Genomic DNA, 25,010 nt, shown 5'->3' with positions numbered 1-25,010 from the left:
AACTTATTGTGTCCATCTTTTTCTTTAAATTCTTCAATACTTATGTCAGTTATATTTTTAAGACAACTTGTCGACTAATTCTAACATTTGATTCAAGTGAATCTTGAATCTTTATAGATATAGAGCTCTTTATAGTGACTACTTTTTTTCTTCTAATTAGTGGCCAACAAACATTTTCTTAAGGGGACAGAAAGTAAATAGTTCAGTCTTTGTGGGCTATTTGGTCTCTACTGAAACTATTTAACTCTGCCACTGCAGCAGGAAAGTAGCCATGGGGTTATGTAAACCAGTAAGAATGGCTGTATTCCAATGAACCTTTATTTAGATAAGGAGCTGGGTGTCCTACAGGATGAAGTTAGTGAATCCCTGCCCTAGGTTATTGCTCACATTTTTTTCTCTTTTGCACATGTCTAGCATTTTTTTGGTTTGTTTTGAGATGCACATTTTAATTAACACATTGTAGTATATCTGAATTATGTTTTTTTTTTTTTTTTTTTTCTTACCCCTAATGTGTGATCTTTCTGGTCTTGACTGAATGCCCATAACATTCAATGTGTCCATCTGGGTCTCAGTATCACAGTCTATCCTCTCTGCTAAGACTCACGTAGCCTGGCCTTGCATGTACTAGGACATGGAGACTTCTGCCTCCTATGAAGCCTTATCTAGGCCCTACTCCACAAATTCCAGCTCTCTGGAATCATCCACAACTCCTGTGCTCTGCCTTGTTAAGCTCAGTGACACTTCCACTCTCCACTTAGACCTCATTTCCCTGCAGCTAGGGCTGAGGCATTTCCCCCAGGCATAAAGTTGGGTGAACTATCACCTTTATCTCCCACGCCTCTCATTTTCTCAAGGATTATAACTCTATGCTGGCTGGTACTCAATGCCTGAAAACTTTGTTTCATATATTCAACTTGTTTATGGAAGAAATCATTGTTTAAACATTTTTTAAAAAGGGAGCTGCCTGGGTGACTCAGTTGAGGGTCTGACTCTTGATTTCAGCTCATGTCATGATCTCACAGTTGGTGGGATTGAACTCTACATCAGACTCTGCACTGACATTGCAGGCCTACTTGGGCTTCACTCTCTTCCCCCTCTCTCTGCCCCTCCCCTGCTCGCTAGCTTGGCGTCTCTCTCTCTCTCTCTCTCTCTCTCTCTCTCTCTCACACACACACACACACACACACACACACAAAATAAACATTAAAAAAAGAAGGGTGCCTGGGTGGCTCAGGGGGTTAAGCATCTGACTTCAGCTCACGCCATGATATCATGGTTCGTGGTTTCAAGCCCTGCATTGGGTTCTCTGCTATCAGAGCCGGCTTCAGATCCTCTGTCTTCCTCTCTCTCTGCCCCTCCCCTGCTCACTCTCTTCCGAAAGAAAAGAGAAGAGATGAGAAGAGAAGAGAAGAGAAGAGAAGAGAAGAGAAGAGAAGAGAAGAGAAGAGAAGAGAAGAGAAGAGAAGAGAAGAAAGAAAGAAAAAGAAAGAAGCACATAAACAAAAAGGAAATCATCATTCTATGGCCAAAAGCAGAGGCTCCCCTGGTACATTCTGATATCTAGTTCCAGGACACCTGTCTGGGATATAGGGTATCATTTGGTCAAATTATGCCCTTGATGCATATGCTGTTTCCTCTCACTATGTTAAAAAAAAAATATTCATCTAGTATTTTTAAACATTTATTTGGTTCCTACTATGTTATAGACACTAGAGAAAAGAACAATAAGCAAGATAAGCATGGCCCACCTCTAGTGGATTACAATATAAAGGGAGTGGGAAAGTAAAAGAGAGAGACCCTAAACAAATAAACAAATAATCATAGACTGTGGGTAAGTGTAATGAGGTGACAAGCATGTCACAATAAAAAGTATGAGTGACAATTAATTACACTTTGAAAGGTCATTCTAGCCTAGAAGAGTGAATGGAATGTTGAGTAATCATAATTTATTGTCTAAAGCAGTCTTTATTGGGAAGGATGCAAGTACTATGCATAATTATGACAGGGTAACAGTTGAGCTGTGACTGTTCCAAAAAACCCAGAACGTGTGTTCATCCTAAAAGGGAATGAGAATTGGAAAACAAGTAAAGCTGTTTGAGACTTGTCAGGATAATCACAATGAGAGACCATGGTGGCCTCAACTATGAGAGTGGATTTGAAGAGGAATTGACAGATTTGAGAGACACTGTAGATCTCATATTTGGAGGTGAAGAAAATAGAGGAGTCCAGGTGACATCCCAGTTTCAGCCTCAGGAAATGAACTGGAACTGTTATAGAGAGACAGAAGCAGCAAGGAAGACCAGATTAATCGGTGTGTGTGGAAGGGAGAGATTATGAGTGTGAATTTAAGTATAGTGAGTTTAAAACGCTTAAGTAACATTTAAATTGAAATATACAGTAGCCTTTTGAGTATCAAGACCTAGAGACCTCAGACAAGATTTCAATGGTGAGGGGAAAAAAATTATTCTTTAAGAGACCTGCTCCAGTCCCTGCAGCTAGGAGGGACTATGCTCTCATCTCACTTCATACCTACCAAATGGCATTTTATTCCACCTTGCATTATCATTATTTATGTCTACATTTCATACCTACCAGCAGAGTGCATGGCCCTTAAAGGCAAATATCCTTTAAGGCAAGATATGTATACTTATTTTGCCTTAAAGGTAAGGTATCTACTTTCCTGGCATATAGTACATGATCAATACAAGGTTTTAGAATAACACAATTAATCTATGGTGCCATGGAATGAATACTTCTCAGGATGGAAGGTTTAGCTTTGCTTGTGAAGAACCTATGATGTATTAAGCCAGAGGGGATTCACATTTTTTACTCTTGGGGAAAGATATGTTCATGAAGGGCCACCCTGTTTATTAAGAGTTTATTTCCCTAATGGGAAATGTTGCCAGAGGAAAAATTGACACCATGCCCCTCTGGGAAAACTGCATGCACTAAGAACCTTCCAAATTCCAAGCCAAGTCCTGCTCACTGGTTCATGATACCACCCCAACCACAGCCTTGCTGGTTATGTGTTTTGTGAACCTTAATCAATTGGATGTTTATATCGTTAGGTTCCAGTTTCCCAATCTGCCCCACCTGCGGGGGGTGGGGGGGATGGCTGAATCTCAAATCTTTAGCTTGAGGCATCTTTGGAGAAATATTCTGGGCATGATGCTCTTGACTATTTAGAAAATTATGTTTCCTAGGGCTGTGCTCCCAAATCATTTTATGCAAAGGGAGATGGCTTTGCTTTAGAATATTTAGGAGTGAATAAAGAAAACCAGGTTAATCAAAACCACTTAAACGTTAACTCGGCTCTCTTGAAAAACATTCTATGTTTAATTCAGACACTTATAAAAACATGCCTTTGGCTTAAATATGTCATACCGTATATGCAATCAAGATCAAGTGTATACAACCACTGCAAATAACTGTAAAAATTGCCAAAAATATTTAAATATCTAAGTTGTTATCAGTAGAATACTCCATGAGTATGCATATCTGTGTAGGCATGTACTGCATTTAGGCAGACAAGCTTTCAGAAATCCTGACTCCATGTTTTCTACCCAGGAAGGTTTCTATATTCTTAAAAGCAACCTGTAAATTAGAAATCGCATTGGGCCAAATGTAACTGTGCACACCTTAGCAGCAAATGCATCGGTCTCCTCATGAGTGAACAGGACATTGTCCTGTCAAAACCAAGTGCCCCAATTACCCTGTCAGCTCAACAGAAGTTTCCCAACTGTTGTGAAATGCAGTATGAGTGAAAGATCACGCTGCAGCTGCTTGCGAACCTATTCAATAATCCAAGACTTCCTTCAAGAATAGCAGTGATGTATTATAAAAGAGAAGAAAAAGAGGGGGATGGGCAAAAGAATGATCACATAAAGGCTAGTGTGATGGAAAAATCTACTATTCAGAAAACCTTGCTTGATGGAACAGTTAAGCCATGGTGTCTCTCAGTATGGTGATGGTGCTATTTCAGTACGGATCTACCAAATGGGGTAACATTCAAGTATAAATAATATGTTTGGGAGACAATATAAGGAAACACCAGCAGAGGAATAGGAAAGCGAGATGTGGAATGTAAGACAGCCAATAAGAGCAGGTAAACATGCAAGTGACCTTGCATGAGTATGAGAAACTGAAACTTAATCCCGCTGTAAAACTCCAGCAATGTGTACAACACATCTCAGAACTGCCCTACCCTAGGAGTGAGGAAGCTGGGGTACTGATCCATCACCTCCCAGCCCACCCTGAGATGAGTGCTTCTTCCAAGCTTCTGGGTTGCCTTGTAAATGAGTGCATTGCATCTGCAGTAAGACAAACAGCCTCTATGATGAGGTTGGTCACTGTTTACAGTAAGGAATCTTTGGCATAGAGAGGTGGGTGATGAAAAGAAAGGCTAGTGCTCTGAAAGCATCTTTGATAGGCATTACTAGAAGTCTTTAGAAATCATTAATTCCTCATTCGTTCATTTTATTCCACACTTAGGAAACGTATATAAAAGGCTATTGTTTAAATAGTTTCTTACATATGGTATTTGTCCTTCTCTGCCTGACTTATAGGAGGATTAGGAGGAACTTGACGGAGGAACAAGGGGGAGAAGAAGGGCAGAAATGGTGGGGGAAAGGGAGAGAGGCAAACCATGAGAGACTCTTGAATGCTGACAAAAACTGAGGACTGATGGATGTGGGGGGGAGGGGGGATGGGCATGGAGGAGGGCACTTTGGGGATGAGCACTGAGTGTTATGTGGAAACTAATTTGACAATAAACTATTTGTAAAAAAAAAAAAATAATACTAATAATAAAAAAATAGTTTCTTACATTTTCATTACCTGGTTTATACATTTTATGAGTATAAATCAGGGAAACAAATAAATAATAAAACAATATCAAAGGGTCAGTACTGCTAAAGACAGACACTCCCACAATACTTCATTTGTCACTGCTGGACTTACATGGGAAACACCAAATGCTAGTGGGAACTGTGGAAGAAGTTCAAAAGGGAGACATAGGTGGGTCCGCTGCCACTGGCTAACCTGGGCTGCAGGCTGCCTCATATGTGGTTCTGGGTGCTCTGGCCTCTAACTGCGGAAATCTGCATAGAAATGGAGATAGCTAATCCCAGATCACAGAATAAATGTATGTAGTGTGTGAAACACCAATAGAATCAGTCCACTTTAAGCAGGGATGGCATACAAATAATGTGACAGGATTTTGGACCTGTGATCAGTTTCCCACTGGTGTTAGAGCTAAGGATGTTATGTTACATGGAAAATGGGATTTTGCATATGGAATTAAGATTATGGACTTTAAAATAGGGAGATTATCCTGGATTATTGGATGGACCCAATGTAATCACATGAACCCTTAAAAGTATAAGAGGGATCAGTCAGAATGATATAAGAGGCAGGAGAGATTCAAACCACAAGAGGGACTTACCCTGCCACAGCTGTCTTTGAAGATGGGGGAAGTAGGCCATGAGCTAAGGAATATGGTGGCCTGTAGAAGCTAGAAATGGACTTCAGCTCATAGCCAGCACAGAAATGGAGATCTCAGTTCTACAACAACAGAGGACTGAATTCTACCAATAATCAGAATGAGCAAGGAAATAAATTCTCTCCTAGAGCCACCAGAAGAACATAGCCCAGCTGGCATCCTGATCTTAGCCCAATGAGACTCATGTTCGAATTCCAACCTAAAGAAGTAAAGACTAATACATTGGTGGTGTGTGAACTACTACTTCCCTGGTAATTTATTTGGGACAGCAGGAGAACTCATATGAAAAGATTTCAACATGAGTACCAGCTCTGATGAAGTTTGTAAGGCCACCTTCTGAGTTTGGTGGAAAGGAGCCCTTGATCACAAGATACAGAAACCTGAGAATGAGCACATGAATTCCACCTTTGTCATGCCTGTTATAGATTCCCTGCATGTTTTTTAAGCAACAGAAGTTTATTTTCTCCCAATTCTGGAGGCTAGAAGTCTGAGATGAAGGCATGGATAGGGCTCGTTTCTTCTGAGATATCTTGTCTTGACTTAAAGATGACCATCTTCCTGTGTCTTCATGTGGCCTTCCCTCTCCATGGGTCTGTGTCCTAATCTCCTCTTCTTATAAAAACATCAGTCATATTGGATTACGGCTCTCCCATAAGACTTCAGTTTATCTTAATTATGTGTTTAAAGGCCCTATTTCCAAATACTATTACATTATGAGGTTCTGGAAGTTAGGACTTCAATATATAAATTTTGGGAGACACATTTCAACCCATAAAACCATGACAATTCAGTATCTCTAGGGTGAGGCTAGGACGTCAAAACGTTCTATGAGTTAGGTGTGAGGAAATGGTACTTTTTATAAAGACTCAAGGGAGCCTTTGGAGGGTCCTCTGAGTAGCATTAACTAAGTGACATGTGATGATCTCATTTTGACCCTCCTTTATCTGCAGGGATCTGGGTGACTCCTTGTGGCTGGAAGGAGAACATCTTACTTGCGCAGAGAGGGAAAGGGCTCCAATTACCCTGAAACATAAACCTCTTTCCCCATGCCTCCCAGGCTCATGATGACTCAAGGAAATGAACAGATGTTTGTAAAACATCTAGCCCTATGTGTGGCATAAACCTATAGTTTCCTTGCCTTGCTCTGCCAATACTAAAATGGTGGTGCCAATCCACAAAGGCATCAGGGAAGCATTGTGGGAAATTATACTAGAGTTGGCTTTTAGCAAACCGTTAACCAAATGCCTGGCTCTGCAGTTCTCCCAAGTTTAGCAAATCTCCCCAGTGTATCAGTAGGGAATCTTTGATCACAGACAAAAGGAATGGGTTCTGACTAACATCAGCAGAAAAACAGATCACTAAAAGGATATGAGATAACCCAAGAGAGGGATGGGTAACTAGGCTTAAATGATTAAAAAATAAAAAAAAGTCAGGGTAGATCAGAGGTATACCCCTAGGGACTAATTCCTCATTCAGTCTTACCAAGACATCACCATTGAAATGAATCAACACTAGCTTTCTATTATATTGTTTTTATAGTACGGATCAGTCCACTTAACATCTGCTATGGTTAAAAGGTTTGTGCCCCCACCCCCAAATTCATATAGTGAAATCCTAAAGCCAACTGCAAGGCTATTAGGAGGTGGGGACTTTGAGAAGATTAGATCATTAGGGTGGAGCCCCCTCATTCATTCCACCACGTGAGAACACAACGTGTGTCTCACACAACGTGTGTCTCAACCAAGAAGCTGTGACCCAGAAGAGGGCCCTCGCCCAACCACCTGGCATTCTCATCTTTGACTACCAGCCTACCTTTAAGTGAGAGAAGTAAAGAAGCTGTTTATAAGCCTCCCAGTCTGTGGTATTTTGTTATCTCAGCCCTAATGGATGAAGACAACATCCCTTGTCTCAGGACAGAAAATATAATTGGCCTGCCTTGACCATATCCATAGCCGTTGGTTTGATTTGTTGTCCCTCCAAGACTGAAAAGATGAGCAAAGAAAATTAACCCCAAAAGGACCATGGAGCATGGCCACCTCAGGATAGGAGTGTTTGCTGGCTGTAACAACCAACAAGCACGTGCCCACTACACCCACTATCTACCTGCACAAAGGCACAGACTAAATATTGGTTCTCCCAAGCCATGCACAAGTGCGGGGAGGCCTTGCTGTCTTAATAAAACTGGCCTCCTTTTGCCCCCAAGTAGAAGAAACTACAGAGGACTTATTTATCTGGTTCCTAGCCCATTCCCCCTCCTTACCAAGTTGATTCTATTTTTCCTGGAATGATATTTAGATCTCAGAAGAGCAGAGCAACAAGGCAAGTCCTTGCTGAGGCATCAGTCACAGGGATGAGGAGCGGCTATGACAAATTGAAATGTCAGCATTATTAGCAATTTTGCTTGAAGCTGTTTGATACTGATTTAATGATGACACAAGAAATGGGGCAAATTTGCCCTGGAAAAGGGGATAATAACTAGGGATAATGGGCTAAATTACAGCAAGGGAAAGGGAGAATAAATATTAGACCAAGTATCGTAAATGTGATAACTCTGGAGTCTTCCCCCAAAGAACCTGCTGATTCACCTGGGGAGACTAAAAGGAGGGCAGATATTTAACGTGCATGTGGGTTATACGATTCTGCATCAAAGACACAGGGAGGTGGCCACCTGCACATTTCCTTGTTTAACTGAGTCTCACACTGAGGTTGGGGAAATCAAAACTGGTAACTAGTTGGCTGACTTCTTGATTCATTCCCCTTTGTGCTCATCAATTAATGGCCTTGAAAATGTTGGGGAGCACAGGAGAACTGTAAAGAAGCATGTAGAACGCAAGATCTTGGGAAGACCATGTTCTCTTTTCCTCAAATGTTTTAATGTTTATTTTTGAGAAAGAGAGACAGAGCATGAGTGGAGGAGGGGCAGAGAAGGAGACACAGAATTCAAAGCAGGCTTCAGACTCTGAGCTGTCAGCACAGAGCCCAACGCCCAACCCACAAGTTGTGAGGTCATGACTCAAGCTCGAGTCAGGTACTTAACTGACTGAGCCACCCAGACACCCCAACAATGTTCTTTTTAAAAACTGTTATGTATTTATGATTCTCTTCACTTAGTAGGGAAGCTACCACTGGAGATTTTTCTGGTGATCTGAGTTTCTGTAGTTTCTACAAGTAGGGAGCTGCTTACTTTGGGATAAATTCCCTTTAGTTGGGGAAAATCACTAAGATGAGGCCATTACTTATAGAAGATGAAAGCAAGCATTGATTAGTTATTTTTCCTGTGCATGCACACACACAAACACATATCTGGAACCTACAAAGAACTAGGAGGGACACTGATGGTGGGGATCTAAGTCCCGTACCCTGAGTGTCCTCTCTCCATGCCCCCATGCACAGTGGACTTCAGTTCCCTCCTGAGCAGTCAGCAAAACTTTGCTAAGCACTGAAGTCTGACCTTAGCTGAGTACTTGGGATGTTAATATGGATGGTGATGTTCATGCTTCCAGAGAACTGGTTCTGAAGACAAAACAATCCGGACAAGCAAGTGACTGGACATTTCTTCAGTAAAGAGCATATTCTGAAGCAGCAGCTGAACTGTATGCAGAGGATAAGTGCCAGGATGTATATGTGGAAAAGGTCACCTCTTGCTGGAGAATTCCAGAAATTACTTGTTAAGGAATCCTGTGAAAAAGGATAAATTTACTCTTCTATTCTGGAATGAGGGGGTTCTGAGCCATTAGGGTTGGCACATAAAAATCAGCCTAATTTTTACTTTATGTTTCAAGCGCATGTCAGCTATCCATGCTTTAGAATTCATCTCATTTGGGATGGGAGTAGGTAGCTCATTGGAAGCCTGTTAAAGCAAGAAGTTACTTTTAAAGTGACACAGAGCTTTCCTAAATATTTTGTTTAATGTAAAATATACTAATGTGTGCAGGGAGCCACACCAGCCTCGCTGGATGACAGTCACGGCAAGAAAATGGCAACGTTTGCACAGCTCCTGCTATGAGAAATGAAAAACTGGTATCTCCTGCCACTACTGGTTCATGTTGGAAATGAGCCTGCTGGTGTTGACCAGGCCTCACAATATTCCAAATCACACTGATATTCCACACACATATACCTCATAAGGAAAAGCATATTCCTGCCTCTTCAAATGAGATTTTAGGTGAAAGCACTGTGGATTAGGTCAAAAGGCTCTTCCTATGGGCCTTGTAGATTCAAGACTTAGATAATAAAGGGGGTTAAGAACACAGTACTTACAACTGAGCCTGGCTCTGAGACAAAGAGCCTAATTTAGAGTTAAGGAACAGATAAGGGGAGAACTTAATACTTAAACCTTTACTAACTGGTGATGTGTAGCAGTCCACAAACAACTTATTAAGCAGCTCAAAAACATTCGTCCTCTAGTGAGCCAGACAGAATGACTCCTAGCCTATCTATATACAATTTAACCTATGTCCTAATCCTAGCATTATTTTTTTTTTAAATGTTTTTATTTATTTCTAGGAGAGAGAGAGACAGCGTGAGCAGGGGAGGGTCAGAGAGAGAGGGAGTCACAGACTGAAACAGGCTCCAGGCTCCGAGCTGGCAGTCAGCACAGAGCCCGACGCGGGGCTCGAACCCACGAACCGTGAGATCATGACCCAAGCGAAAGTCGGACGCTTAACCGACTAAGCCACCCAGGCGCCCCTGTCCTAATCCTAGCATTATTAACTTAGAACAAATATGCATGTCATCTTGTTTTTCACTAAGAACATCTTGTTATTTCCTTAGTTGTAAGATATACTCAACTATTGGGGGTAATTCTTCAAGAATACTTCTGAAAAATCTGTTTTTGTACACTTTTCAAAGCATCTTATCACAAAGAATTTTCCATTGTAAAAATTCCTTTTTCTGATGCCATGTTATCATTTGATCTATAAATAAAGACACCAAAACCGACAATGCAGAGATGCCTGCCTGGTGATCAGAAAGAATCTTAGGGCTCTCTCACTCTCTCTCACGGACACAGTCCATCCTTCAGGGACCCCTGGACTGGCTGGAGCAGGTCTCCAGCAAATATGCATTAATCTGTCGATCTTTGATGTGAGTCCAGCCTGTCTTCTTTGAGTGATTTCTGTTGACTGAAATTCCTCATCATCCTTCTCAGAGAAAACCTCATCCATATTTCCAACTCCAGGAAGGGTGGGCCAAATATGGACTAGGGGCTAAATCTGGCCCACCACTTGTTCTTATAAATAAAGTTTTATTGGAACACAGCCTCAATTATTCATTTTGTCTGTGATTGCCTTAGTGCTAATGTAAGTGTTGAACAGTTGCAATAGAGACCATATAGCCCATGAAGCCTAAAGTAGTCATTATCTGGCCCTTTATAGGAAAAGTCTGATCTGTACTATCAGTTCTGGGTTTGTTTGTTTTTTTTAAGTGGGGTAAAATTCTTACGACACATTAGAAAGACTCTGACTGCAGAATCTGTCCAGATTTCTGAGGGTTCTTTTTCCACTAACATTTTACAGTCCTCTCGCAGCTAATCAAAATAATTGTTGAGGCTTGCTCTCATACAATGTTTCCAAAGCATTAACTTAGTTTTCATAGAAACAGCCCTTTTTCTTACTGCACTCATTTTTCATCAGTTTGCACAATATTCCACTAAATAATGTAATTACAATAACAAGTGCAGCTGGCAGAAGCAGGTCTGGGAATAAATACAACTGACTCTTTGCAAGCAGGCACCTCAATGAGCAGAGAGAAAGGTAAGATTGTACAAAACAGCTACTTTGCAGGATGCCATGGGCATGGATCAGTATGCTTTTTTTTTGTTGTTTTTTGTTTTTACAAATAGTTTATTGTTAAGTTGGTTTCCATATAACACCCAGTGCTTATCTTCACAAGTGCCCTCCTCCATGCCCATCACCTCCCCCTGCCCCCCACACCCATCAGTTCTCAGTTTGTTATCAGCATTCAAAAGTCTCTCATGGTTTGCCTCTCTCCCTCTCCCCCACTATTTCCCCCCTTCTTCTCCCCCACGGTCCTCCGTTAAGTTCCTCCTATACATGCAAACATATGGTATTTGTCCTTCTCTGCCTGACTTATTTCACTCAGCATAACACCCTCAAGTTACATCCATGTTGCTACACATGGCCAGATTTCATTCTTTCTCAACCACATCTTCTTGATCCATTCGTCCGTTGATGGACACTTAGGCTCTTTCCTTGTTTTGGCTATTGTTGAGAGTGCTGCTATGAACATTGGGGCACATGTGCTCCTATGCATCAGTACTCCTATATCCCTTGGGTAAATTCCTAGCAGTACTGTTGCTGGGTCATAGGGAAGTTCTATTGTCAATTTTTTGAGGAATCAGTATGTTCTATAAAGGGAATGGAATGAAAGTGTTAATTTGTTAAGTTTAATAAGTAAGTGGACGTCAATCAGGTAAGCTTTTTCCATCCATGTTCTTTTATATGCCATCTCTCATTTCAGGTATCTGTCAATTTCACAGGTACACTTTTGTCACGGTTATTTGACAAATTCCTATTTTCTCTGCTAGCCTGTAAGGTATATGAACACTTTGGTATACCGTTCCATCTCCACTCCTAGCACTGTGATTGGCATATAGTTCACGCTCAAAAAATATTTCCCGAATAAATAACTGAAGGGAAGCAGGCTCTCCTACAGTGAGCCATCCTAAATCTATAGTCCAAATATCATGAAAGCTGCAATGTTTCCTCAAGTAGTTTGGGCCTTCCATTTCCTTTCCTGTTGCCCTGACAGCCCCTGAGGAAGAGCTGGGCTTTACCAGGTGGAGGAGGCAGGGAAAATGTCTCTGATTCTGATAGCTCACTTCCAAGGCAGCCTGAAGTTTCATTATCGGATGCCCGGATGAAGGCAATGGGCTTAAGCCAAGATGATCATTAGCAATTTGCATTCTGCAATCCACATCATTCTTGTATCTAGCAGAAATGAGAAACTTGCTTCTAACTGGCAAATTAAATATTGATAATGCCGATCTGCTCAACACCATCTTTCACAAGCCTGGCACTGTAATTTCAGTGTTTCTGAAACTTCTGTCATTTGCATTCGAACGTCACAATTTTTATCATAACTGCAGGCACTCTGTAACGTTACATAGTTAATATTTGTCTTTCAAGCCACTCGTTTTTAACCTAAATCGATATATTTGCCAAGGAACTTTGTGTTGCCTTTGTAATTGCAAAACCAGTATCAGTGGTCATAAATAAGAGTTAATGGGAAGAAAATAACCCCATTCATATATAACAGTTTTAAGAACCTCTTGTATACTAAACAATGTTCTAAGAACCTCATATGAAGAATTTGTTATTATTTTAATATTTGTTTGTATGGGTATACATACGCAGAAACATGCATTAAGAAACATGTGCAATTATCTCCATTATACTAAGGAGGCATTGGAGGTCCAGAGGATTTCAGTAGTAAATGGTAGTCTAGATTTTTATCTAAGTAGGGCCTAGCTCCAGGCCCCTACATCTTAACTACTGTATTTTGCAAACAATGTTTTCAAAGTCTTGATAGATGCTTCAGCTGCTGCAGGCTCCAAGCCTGAGGCACACTCCCTTTTTGTTAAAAACAGGGTTCAGTATGAGTGACATACTTGTTAAAGATACTGTAGTTTAAACTGAGAGTTTCTCATTGACATAAAAAGGACTGAGAGAGAACTAAAAAGGGAATTACTTAGAAAGTGATTTGACTAGATTATTGCAGCCTGAAAACTTTTAGTCCTGCATGGGGTGGGGGTCTTACACTTGGCAAAAAGCTGAGCTAGACATGGGGGACAGCACACCTATTCCCCAGGACCCTCTGCCTGACTCTGGTCTCCAAGTTTGGAGGCTACAGCACACTCCTTAGGGATATTAGCTCAACTGACTACCACTCTCCCCCTGATGATCAAGTCCTCTTCAGAAGCTGGCCCTGGGTAACAAGATTTATTTATTTATCCTGCCTTCCTGGATACTGCTGGTTGGACTAGAGTGAAAGACTGAGCTGGAGTGGGCCAATCAGATGCTTTCTCCAGAATCTTTAATCAGGAGCCTTTCAAAGTACCTATATCTGCAGGACCTGATGCAGCATAAATCTTAAGGTGCTGAAAGGTGCCACATGCTTAAAGAAAGGTAAAGCAAAAGAAAATTCCTTTAGCAAAAGAAAATTCCAGAGTGGATCCACAAGGAGAAATGAAGATGAGGGAAGAGAAAGAACGGCTCCAGTTCTCTCATAGCTCTCTGATTCTAAGCTCCTGGAGAGGTCTGGTTGTATGACTTTTCTGCTTAGGCTAGCCTGAATCAGTCTTATTGCTTCTTAGCTGAGTGAGAGGCAGTTTTCTTCTACATATATGTAGAATATATACCACCATGTCATCAACTATGAAATCTATCCTTTGAGGTGTTTTTTAATGTTGGGAGTTGAGTGGGATTAGATATCCCCCAAATGTCTGTATTCCTGGTCTGGTACTCCTAGTAGGAAGAGGCATGAAGGAATTATTGGGAATAATACTATATTAACAATCTACTATTGCTGATTATGAGGCATACATTTTTTGAAGTGCTTTTAATAAGTCATTTTATTCGATCAATAATCCAGTGAGAAAGTATCCCTTTTTCGTACCCAGGGAAACTAAAGCTTTGAGGAAGTAGGGCAAACTTAAAACTGATGTATGAACCTAAGTCAATAACTAGGGCTCCTAGGCATCCCTAACTACCCCTCATACCACGCTGACTCTCATGGTATCTATTTGCTGAACTGCTGATAAAGATTTTGGTCCATGAACAAATACTGGTCCACATAGGAGCCAAGCCCTTGCCTGCTTAGTAGTGTTCTGACCAAATACGTTTAACAGTCCCCTAAGCCAACATCTGATACACTCAGCACAAAAGATCCTTTTGTAACCCAATATTTTATATGAATGCTAACAAACATGGCCATTTGATCCCCTACCCTATGACCACACCATCTTTCCAACTTGTAGATCACTGAGGGAGACAAAGGACTACTGAGGTCATACAATTTGTCGCTTGGTTTTTTATTTGTCCACTTGTCATTCCAGATGCCAGAAAGGTAATTGTTGATGGCTGGGTTATGGTAACTGCACAATTAGCACCACCCCACCTGTTGGCATCAACCACAAGTAATCAGGGACAAGTTGGTAAATATAGCCCATAGCATCAGGAGCACTTAATATACAGATCTCATGGTGAGCTCTTGTGGATGAACTCCCCAACAGGACCCAGTGACAATGTGAAATGTAAGCTCAAAGAAAGGCTCATTCGAAACAGGATGGAGGAATAAACAGGTTTACTGTTTTGTAGTATGTTCACTGGGAACAGGAGTAGTCCAACAGCCTTCCGAGAAGGGCAGATCATTGGTCAGGAATAACTGGACCACATCCTTCTCTCGGGAAGGGCAGGGAACAGGAAGCTCACGGACAGTATCTCTGGGGCTGACATGGGTGCTGGGGTGCTGTCAGTTACCTGACGCTGAGGGGAAATTAATAAAGACTGCAACCAGGCCCTGTTCCAAAGAACATAAGGCAAAATACAAAGAGAGAGCCAAGCCGGGAGAAAAGGTAGAACAGGGAGATGTGATCTGTGAGAAGTTGGCAGATAAACCATCTGTGAAATTCCACAAGCCAGAGTTCAGGTACTTGCTGGGGCTTTCAGTGTGGCTCCCATGGCCATGTGTCTGGGACGAAGGGAGCACAGAAAGGAGGTGACAGGAAACCAACACCCTGAGGGACGGGAGGGCTCATGTGGATTCCTTCTGTGGAGGACTCTATTGGAGGATTCCACCAAAGATACCCACAACTCCTGTTTACCATCCTGTGAAAATGGGCCTGTCCCCTGGGATGACTCATGGGTGCTCTGGCCCATCACGGAGATCCCTGGACATTGGGAGTGACTTGCATGGAGACAGGCTGATGCAATAAAAGAGAATGTCTACAGAAGAGGTTTCTGGGAATGACTTCCCTCCAATCAAAGGCAAGAGCTTTGAGGAAAACGCTCCTCTTCTCCTTCCTCCCTGATGAGAATGTCATGTGCAGAAGGGATGCTTGTCCTCATCTTGGAAGAAGGAAAGAAAGGCCTAGGCAAGCACGAAGATTCCCAACCACTGTGCTAACACCAAAAGTCCACTGAGTCAGCCCTGATACTGGGAGGTGATGAAATGTTTTGAGCTTTTAAAAAATGCACAGCTTTTCTGTATTTGTAGACTATAACATCTTAATGGGGAAAACACACACAAAAAAATAATAATAAAAAGATATAATTTTCAAGAGTGTTTCCCAGTGTATTCTTGAGCCGAAAATTGTCCTGTGATGAGATTATTTTACAAAACATTGCATATTATACCCACCTCTCTGTACTTCATTTTTTGCACATTAAAGTCTCTGAGAAGGTCCTTCAATTATTAAAAAAAAGAAAAGAAAAAAAAAGTTTGACTTTCTTCAACTTTTTAAAAAATTAATTCACAGAATTAATTAAATCAGAGAATTTTGTTTTAGATTTATAATATCTTAGAACATGTATCTCAGAGTCTATTTTGAAAAAAAATAATGTAGAATATTTAAGAATGAGGGGCACCTGGGTGGCTCAGTTGGTTGAGCGTCCGACTTCAGCTCAGGTCATGATCTCACGGTTCGTGGGTTCGAGCCCCGCATCGGGCTCTGTGCTGACAGCTAGTTCAGAGCCTGGAGCCTGCTTCGGATTCTGTGTCTCCCTCTCTCTCTGACCCTCCCCTGCTCATGCTATCTCTCTCTCTCTCAAAAATAAATAAAATATTAAAAAAAAAAAAAAAAAAAGAATATTTAAGAATGAGAAAGGAGAGCAGAAAAGCAGTGCTGGGATATGCCAGTCCCGACGAAGTGTTCACACACATAATGCACCTGTACATTTCTGCATTATCTGCTATTTCCTGGAGGCCAAGGAAAGGATGCATTTTACAACTACCCACTTGTATCTCTGAACTCTGAACATAACGGAATGAACTAACGAAGAAATATGAACTTGACAACATGCCCATAGTCCATCCAGTCATCTTGTATGGCAAATCTGGAAATTCAGTTTGATTGCTGTATTTAAACTATATGTTTTAAAGTGTGGCTGGCAGGTACTCTTAAATGATGATGGTAACTAAATAGATATCTACTTTTCTCCCACTGGCACTCTTTCTAAGGAAAAAAAAAAAAGAAACATGAGAGAAAAATGCATTTTAATGAGATGATCAAGTATTAGCATTTTAAATCAGAGCCAAATTTCTTTCAGGTACCCTAAAAAAAAAAAAAAAAAGCAACACCTTAATCAAGAAAGTTCTCTTTTTAGACAGTAGAGTGATTGAGTACACACATAAGACAGGTAGAAAAGGCAGGAGGGAAGGATGAAGGGAAGAAAAGGAAGAGAACAGGAAAGGAGGAGACAGAGTAAATATCCAGAGATATCAAAGGCCAGACAACCAAGCAATGCTGGGAGTCTCCCAGGAAGGAGCTAGATTCAAACGCATTCCCTTTGGGATCATTTAAATTCTGAACCACATAAATGTGTATTCCATCGATTTAAATGTGTTTTCTATTGATTCAAAACATAAATTAGTTAAAAGTATAAAAACAAAAACAACAATAACAACAACGAACAAAGCACCAATTCATGATATACTAGAGATAATTTTATATGGGGCTATTGAAGCCACACTGGGACTAAACCATATGACCCATTATATCAAATCACTGCTTGAATTTATTTAACAGAGTGGAGAGGGCTCCATTCTTGTTCCTAAACCACACCCCTGCTGACAATATCCTCATCAAGGCAAAATAATAAATCCCTCAAACTGCACACAAGCACTTCATTACCCCCAGAGCCCTTAATTCGAAAGGCGAGTCTCGTTTGCAATAGAGGCTTCAGTATTATCTTAATTCTGAGGAATTTATCAGGGATCCTGGAAACAAAAGCACACATTCCTCTTATCTAGCTCTGACCTAGTTCTGGCCATCATCCTCATCCAAACAGGAAGAGAAATCTGAAGTTGCAATACATTATTTACCAGGATGAACCAGTAATTCAGACTGCAGGGAGAAGCAATGAGAGCTCAGGAAAATCTTAAAACATCTTGAAGGGTATTTCACGAAGGACTCACGGCTAATGTAGGCACAGGTACTCAGGAGTGAAGTGGGTATAGATGAGAGGTTAACGGAGAGGGCCGTGCTGGAATACTACATAAAATAAATATGCATAAAAGAAGAAGACATCCAAATCCACTTTCTCAGTTACATACGATCAGATTCTGTCTTACACAACCATGTAACAAACCTGATGCCAACAGCAATTGCAAAATGAAAATAACTCTACGAATCATTGTCATCCTGAGACCAGCATTAAGTAAATGTTCTGAAAAGTTACAAGGCAGTGTATAAATGGCATTGGATCAGTTTAATAAATTATTCTGAGGCATTAGATCCCTTTGAGCACAATGGTCCCCCAATTCCCAAAACCTCACAGTTAGGATTTTGAGAGCGGAATCCTCTGGTTTTTATAATAACACAGAAACACAATTATAAGGCACACTGTCCAGTAAAAGTTGCCAACTTCCATCAGTGACATTAAAACTAGGCCAATTATGATTTCAAAGTCATCCATCTAAAACATGAGTGCATTTTGAAAAAACTACAAACGGGAAGTGGAGACAATCCTGATATTTCTTAAAATACCATATCCATGCCAAAAAAGGATACCATCAACCATGGTACCATGAGAGCAGGACAATGCCACCAAGCTAAATGTATAAGCAAAGCATTGTCCCCTCAGAAAGAAAACACTTTTTACACCTAACACACTTGAGCACTGAGAAAGCTTTATTTTTAAAAAGGTAAATAGCATATGAGGTTTAAAATTCTGTCTCCTTCTTCAATATATACAAATACAACTGAAACTAGAAGGTCTACAGAGGACTCGAATTCTCCTCGAAAATGCCCTTGACATATAAGTGACTCACCCACCCCAGTTAACAGCAAGGGAGCATTTTAGCCACTCAGCAAACATCCTGGTATTCACATTAAGAAAGCAGCAAGACATCCTTTTGACCTTTGTTATTACTTAGACCTCATGTTGTACATAAAAAGAGTACAATGATGTCAAACAAATTCCAGAAGAGAAGTATTTATTGCTGAATCTAAATCAAAAAATCCATATCTACTATAATGGCACTTCAAAAGAAGATATACTGTATTTACCAGCTCAATCAATACTAAATTAGCTGGGATAAATATTTTCAACTCTACCAGTCTTAAGATGAAGCCCGGTATTTAGAACCCTGTGTCTTGGAAGAGACAGGAAATTTTTGCTTATCATACAGAAACGAGAAGCAGGAAGTATTTTACAGGCAGGTACACCTACCCTTAGCTGCTCTCTTTCACAATTCATCTGTTGTCTTGAAGCCTACAAAGGAAAGAAACAGGGAAAAATCAGCAGGTTCTGCACAAAAACAACATGAAAGAAAATGGAAAGTTGCTTCTAATCACTCGGTTCAAAGCAGACCCAAGATTAATTAATTATGTATTTAATTTTCTTTTAGGTCTAAATAGCCCAAGTTTCACTTGGATTTTCAGTCGTGTGTTCCAGAAACACAGCTAGGATGAGTCACAGTCTTGAACAGGAACGAGGAGAGAGTTCCCGCAGAGGGTATGTGGGAGGCCAAATCTTCCCAAAGTGAGGTGGCGTGAAAAGCCCTCGTGCCCTGATGGTGCAGGCCATTCTTCACTGGGGGCCTACTCAAGACATTTGGGAATAGGCACCAGCCATCACACCATGTTTCCCCCCATGACGAGGACCAGTAGAATCACCTACATGCCTTGGAAAATGGGATCCATTTTATGGTCCATTTCTAATCAGATGGTAGGTGAGGCCCCATGTAAGTGTGTTGGGGGAATTCTGAGGACAATGCTTATTTCAGAGAAAGAAACTCCTATATTTGTGAAACCCACCTAAGCCCAAAGAGGAGAGATTGGTGATACGTCTGCCATGCACTGATTTTCCTTGCCCTATCAAAATGTGCTTCTGAAAATGAAAGATGCTTCTTGAGAGTGACCACATAACGTATTGTCCAAATGGGAGAAATGCATGTGAGTGAAAGGAGGGGGTGGGGCTCCATTAACGACAGTGCCAGGGACAGAAGGTGTGCGGTGGGAGTGAGAGGGCAAACCACGACATGTGTCCACACCACCTCTGTGGGGACTGGCTCACTCTACCTTCCGCTTAAATAGCGATGCTGGAGTCAAATCCAGGTCTGCACCCACCATGTATTCTGGGTATTTCTCGTACTTTCTTCACCAATGAAGTAACCCCTGACTCCTTGCATCTGACACTATATTGCAAGTTTTTGAAACTTTTACTAAAGGATAAGAAGGTTTAGGAAGCGACTTTTGATGTATATTTTATGTATTTTTTATTGAGAGTTTCTTTCTACTTTCTCCAAAACAAAAACAAAACCAAGAATCTTTATTTTGGGACATGCCAGAACCCAGAATCTTCAAATCGGTGTTTTGCTATGTCCTTTAACCCAGAAATATCGCCTCTGAGAATAGCACTGAAGGCAATAAGGAGAGATATACACAGATGTTTATTTACATGTTAATTAACTACAGCATTATTCGTGAAAAAATAAAACTGTAAATATTAAAATGTGCAAGAATGGGAAAATTAAAAATAAATTATAGTACATCCACATGATGGCACATTGTGCAGTGTTTGGAACCATTTGAAAAAACAAAAGTGAAAAATGCTTAAAAGGCACTGTTTAGTTTTTAGGAAAAGAAGCTACAAAGATACACACATGTTATAATTTCCCTTTTGTTTTAAAAACTTACAGTAAAATAGATCTTTAAGAAGGAAGAAAGATAAAAGAGGAAAACACTGGGAGCAAATATTCCCAAATATTTTTTAAATCGGTACAATTCTATAAATATACAGAACACACACACACAATGGATTATACACTCAAAATAAGTGACTTTATGGTATGTAAATTTTACCTCCATAAACTGTTAAAAAATGAAGTAGAGCAAATCCACAGACAGAAAACAGATTAGTGGTGGCCAGGGGGGTTTAGGCAAGAGTACTTGAGGACTGATGGCTTCATGGGTGGGTAGTTACCACTTGGGGAGAAGAAAAAGTTCTCAAACTAGACAGTGATGGTCGCACAATATTGTGGATGCACTGAGTGCCCCCCAGTTGTACACTTCAAAGTGGCTAAAATGGTAACTTGTATTTTATATGTATTTTCCCTACAATAAACTAAATGAAGCTGGTGATGAGGTTCTGGCTCTGGTAAGAAGGAATAAGCACAATGCACCCCATCCTGCCCACTCAGTGCAGATGTCAAGTTTTAGTAGAATGCAGACAGCAAACATCTGAGGTCTCTGAAAGGAAAACAAGAGCAGTGGGAGTGGGCAAGAGGAGAAAATTCAAATGCCACTAAACAAGGGGACGGATTCTGCTCCCTTCACCTCACTGGCATTCCCTGGCATGGATTCAAGGCAGCAGAAAACCCAGAATGAAACATCAAAACACAGATAGAGAGAGATGCCCAACAATCTGGGGGAGGCCAAGCTTCTCTAGGATCTGAGATGCTCTGGTCCCAGAAGGTGGGGCAAAATCCCACTGATTTTTCTCTCCTTCCTCTACAACTTGGTCACAAAGGCACACTGAGTCACAGGAGTACAGGAATAGGGTGAAAAAGCATCAGCTTTCAGGCTGGAGGACAAGAAAGGGGAGCCCTGGGAAACAAAAAAAATACTTTGAGGATCCTGGAAAGAGTTTGGAAGGAAGGAAAGAGTTTAGGAAAATGACACCACGTGGTGCTTTCGTGACCTCCACACTCATGCCTGAGCAACATGTGTACACATAGGACCTACAAAGATACCACAGACTTTGAGAACTGAACAGGACAGACCACTACTCGGGTCCCAGACTTGCCACCAGGTTGTGCACACATGATCCAACTATTACAGCAAAGGCTTTGACAGCAGAACTGATATTGGAAATAAACTCCACAGAAAGAAGGTAAAAACATTCAGCCTGAATCCAACTGAATCGATCAATTACCTGCTGACACAAGAATATCAACAATTGTCGTAGGACTTAAGACTCAACATCTTATAACATTAATATTCAACACACCCAGGATATAACCAAAATTACAAAGAAACTAGAAAATCTAAACTCACATAAGAAAAGATAGTCATAGATACTGACATTGAAATGACACAGATGTTGAAACAGTCAAATAAAAATTTTAAGTGGCCATTATAGAAATGTTTCAACAAGAGTGCCTGGGTGGCTCAGTCATTAAGCATTGGACTTCAACTCAGGTCACGGTCTCTCACTTTGTGAGTTCAAGTCCCACGTCGGATGAGCACAAGCTCTTCTTTGGGTGAGCCTGAACCCCAGGTGAGTCCTGCTCCTCTCTCTCTTTCTCTCTCTCTCTCTGCCTCTCACTCACCTGCACCACACCCCCTCAAAAACAAAAATGTTCCAACAAGGGAAAACACAGTTAAACAAATGAAAAAAAAAAAAAAATAGACAGTGCTGGGAAAAAAATAGAAGATACAAAGAAGAACCAAACAGAAAATGTAACACTGTAAAAACCATAATCTAAATTAAAATAAATAAATAAACATTAAAAACTCAGCGACTGAATTCAAATGTAGAATAGAGATATAGCAGAACAAACTCCATGAACTTGCGTCCATATAAAATAAGGAACTTTCCAATCTAAACCACAGAGAGAAAAAAATAAATTTAGGGACCTATAGAATAACACCAAAAGATATAATGGTGATATCACTTGAATTCTAGAATAAAGTTATAGAGTTCACTTCAGAAAGATTATTTGAAGAAATAATGGCTAAAAATTTCCCACATGTAGCAAACAATACAAGCCTATAAATTTAAGCTCAGCAAACCCAAAAGAGGTAAACCCAAAGAAATTCACAATACAGATATAATCAAATTGTGGAACACCGGGTGGGGTAAAAAAGCAAAAGCAAAAATAAAACACACTTTGAAAACAGCCAGAGATGAATTGTAAGAGAACAACAATTCAAATAAATGTGAATTTCTCATTTAAACAAACATACAAACACTAGGAAGGTCAGAAGAAGGCAGCCCATGATTTTCTTTAAGTATTGGAAGAGAGGCGCCTGGGTGGCTTAGTCGGTTAAGCGTCCGACTTTCGCTTGGGTCATGACCTCGCGGTTCGTGGGTTCGAGCCCCGCGTCGGGCTCTGTGCTGACTGCCAGCTCGGAGCCTGGAGCCTGTTTCAGTCTGTGACTCCCTCTCTCTCTGACCCTCCCCTGTTCTGTCTCTCTCTCTCTCCTAGAAATAAATAAAACATTTAAAAAAAAAAAAAGTATTGGAAGAAAAGAAGTGGCGATCCAGAATTGTAATTCCAATGAAAACATCCTTTTGAAATAAAGGTGAGATATTAAAAACATTTAAAAAAATCATTGGCAACAGACCACTTTCAAAGAACTACTTATAGAAGGTTATCCCGACAGAGGGAAATTAACACCAGAAGAAAATTTGGGTGGAGGAGCCAAGAGGGCTGAACGGCATGGAAGTTTTTTGGTGTCTTGTGTCCATGAAATACAGCCAGAGCAACACTAACCCATCCTGCACACCTAGACAACTGATCTGAGGATTCACACAACAATCTGCACAACCTGAATGACAGAACTCAGCAGGCAGGCGCCGCGGAGAGGTGAACTGGGGGAGAGGGATGCTGCGGAGGACAGGGGGCGGTTTTCGCTTGTGGAGAGAAGGCAGAGACAGGGGCGGGGAGGTGCAGGAGAGCACACCCACCCCCCCCTCCCCAAAGCAGCTGGAGAGAAAGTGGGAAAGTGGAAACAGCTACAAGGACTGAACTAAAAGGGAGAAAGGGGAAAGAAGAGGGTTTAAATTCCATTGAGACTCTATAAACACGGGGATCACAGAGTGTGAAACTCCGCAGCTAGACACCTGGATGTGCTCTGATGGCAAGGGCGAATCCCCAGGAGCAGAGTGAAGTCAAGGGGTCCTCGGGGCACATGGGGAAAGGCGGTTCCCCTGGTGAGAACACATTTGATAGAGGCAGGGTGGGCCCCCCCACAGGCAAAGGCCCCAGCAGACCCCAGAGAACAACCACATTCGCTGGTGCTGGACCAAGGTCGTTAAGGGGGAAGCCGGGTACCAGACATGTGTTGTGATTTTCCATAATCCCTGAAAGGCTGCTGCTACAGAATCCCGCGGGCTTTTTCTGGGGCAGGCTGGCACCCAGCCGCAGCCTCTGGGCAGCAGCTGCAGCGTGGTCCCATGAATGTACCTGGGTGTGGCCAACAAGCAGCCTTTGCTCGGTGAGACCCTCCCGCAGCGGGGCAGAACTGGTCAGAGCCCCAGTCCCTCAGAAGTGAGGGGTCAGGAAACTGCTGCACCTGAGATAAGACTCGGGAGGGAGGTGCCACCTGGGCCGGCTTTGTCGCGGACAGTGTTAAAGCGGGAACTGGATGGCAACAGTTGCTGACTGGGGAGAACAGACCTCTGTTACCAGAGTGCCGCCATTTTCACCCCTCCCACGCATGTGCAAACACACAAGTGCCACAACCATCCACCCCAGTAAGCTAAGCAGCGCCATCTAGTGGGCAGTGGAGACATTACACTAAGCCCCACCCAACTGGGCCGAACTCTCTCTTCCACAACAAGAAGTCTCTTCACTTGCTTAGTTTATAGACTATTAACGGCTTCGCAGGTTGACCTTTAGAAGAAAACAATGTAATTTCAATAGCATTTCAGTCTGTTCCCTGGTCCACCTATTCTAGTTTTTTCTTTTTATTTATTTTCTTTTTCTTGAATACAGAAAGAGAAAAATTTAGTTTTATTTTGAATTTTTATTAAAAATATTTTTCTTTAATTTTTAACTATGTTTTAGTGTTTTGTAAATTTTTCAAATTCTATTTTATTTCCATCACTTCATTTCATTCTATTTCATTTTATTCATTTTTTGAAATTTTCAAATGTTTTTCTTTCCATTTGTTTCCTTTATCCTCCTTTTTCTCTAATCTATCAAGCTCCTTTCAACACCCAGACCATATCACACCTAGGATCTAGCATCATTTATTTGATTTGTGTGTATGTGTTGTTTTAAATATTTTAATTTTAATTTTTACCTCATTAATTCCTTTTGTTCATTCAAAATGACAAAACAAAGGAATTCACCCCAAAAGAAAGAGCAGGAAGAAATGACTACCAGGGACTTAACCAACACAAATACAAGCCATATATCTGAAACAGTTTTTAGAATCATAATAAGAATACTTGCTGGGGTCAAAAGCAGATGAGAATCCCTTTCTGTGGAGATAAAACAAGTAAAACCTAGTCAGGATGAAAAAAATAAAAAGGATAAAACTGAGCTGCACAGCTGTCAGTCAAAATAAAAGGAGAGATAAAGTTTCCCAGACAAA

The 25,010-nt window shown here is 41.1% G+C and overlaps 1 protein-coding gene across 9 annotated transcripts in view; it reads right to left on the bottom strand.

Annotated features, from left to right (window-relative positions):
• Positions 1-25,010, bottom strand: part of RBFOX1 (RNA binding fox-1 homolog 1) — a 620,770-nt gene that overhangs the window by 580,271 nt on the left and 15,489 nt on the right. For all 9 annotated transcript variants that reach the window (XM_039218656.1, XM_039218661.1, XM_039218662.1 and 6 more), the window contains exon 2: positions 18,913-18,954. In XM_039218656.1, coding sequence (XP_039074587.1) covers positions 18,913-18,939 — 27 coding nt within the window. In that variant the 5' untranslated portion in view covers positions 18,940-18,954. The remainder of the gene's footprint in view (positions 1-18,912; positions 18,955-25,010) is intronic.

The sequence above is a fragment of the Hyaena hyaena genome, unplaced genomic scaffold (genome assembly GCF_003009895.1).
Source record: "Hyaena hyaena isolate Hyena2069 unplaced genomic scaffold, ASM300989v1 scaffold_772, whole genome shotgun sequence".
NCBI classification, from domain to species: domain Eukaryota; kingdom Metazoa; phylum Chordata; class Mammalia; order Carnivora; family Hyaenidae; genus Hyaena; species Hyaena hyaena.
This window is presented reverse-complemented; position numbering and strand designations above follow the sequence as displayed.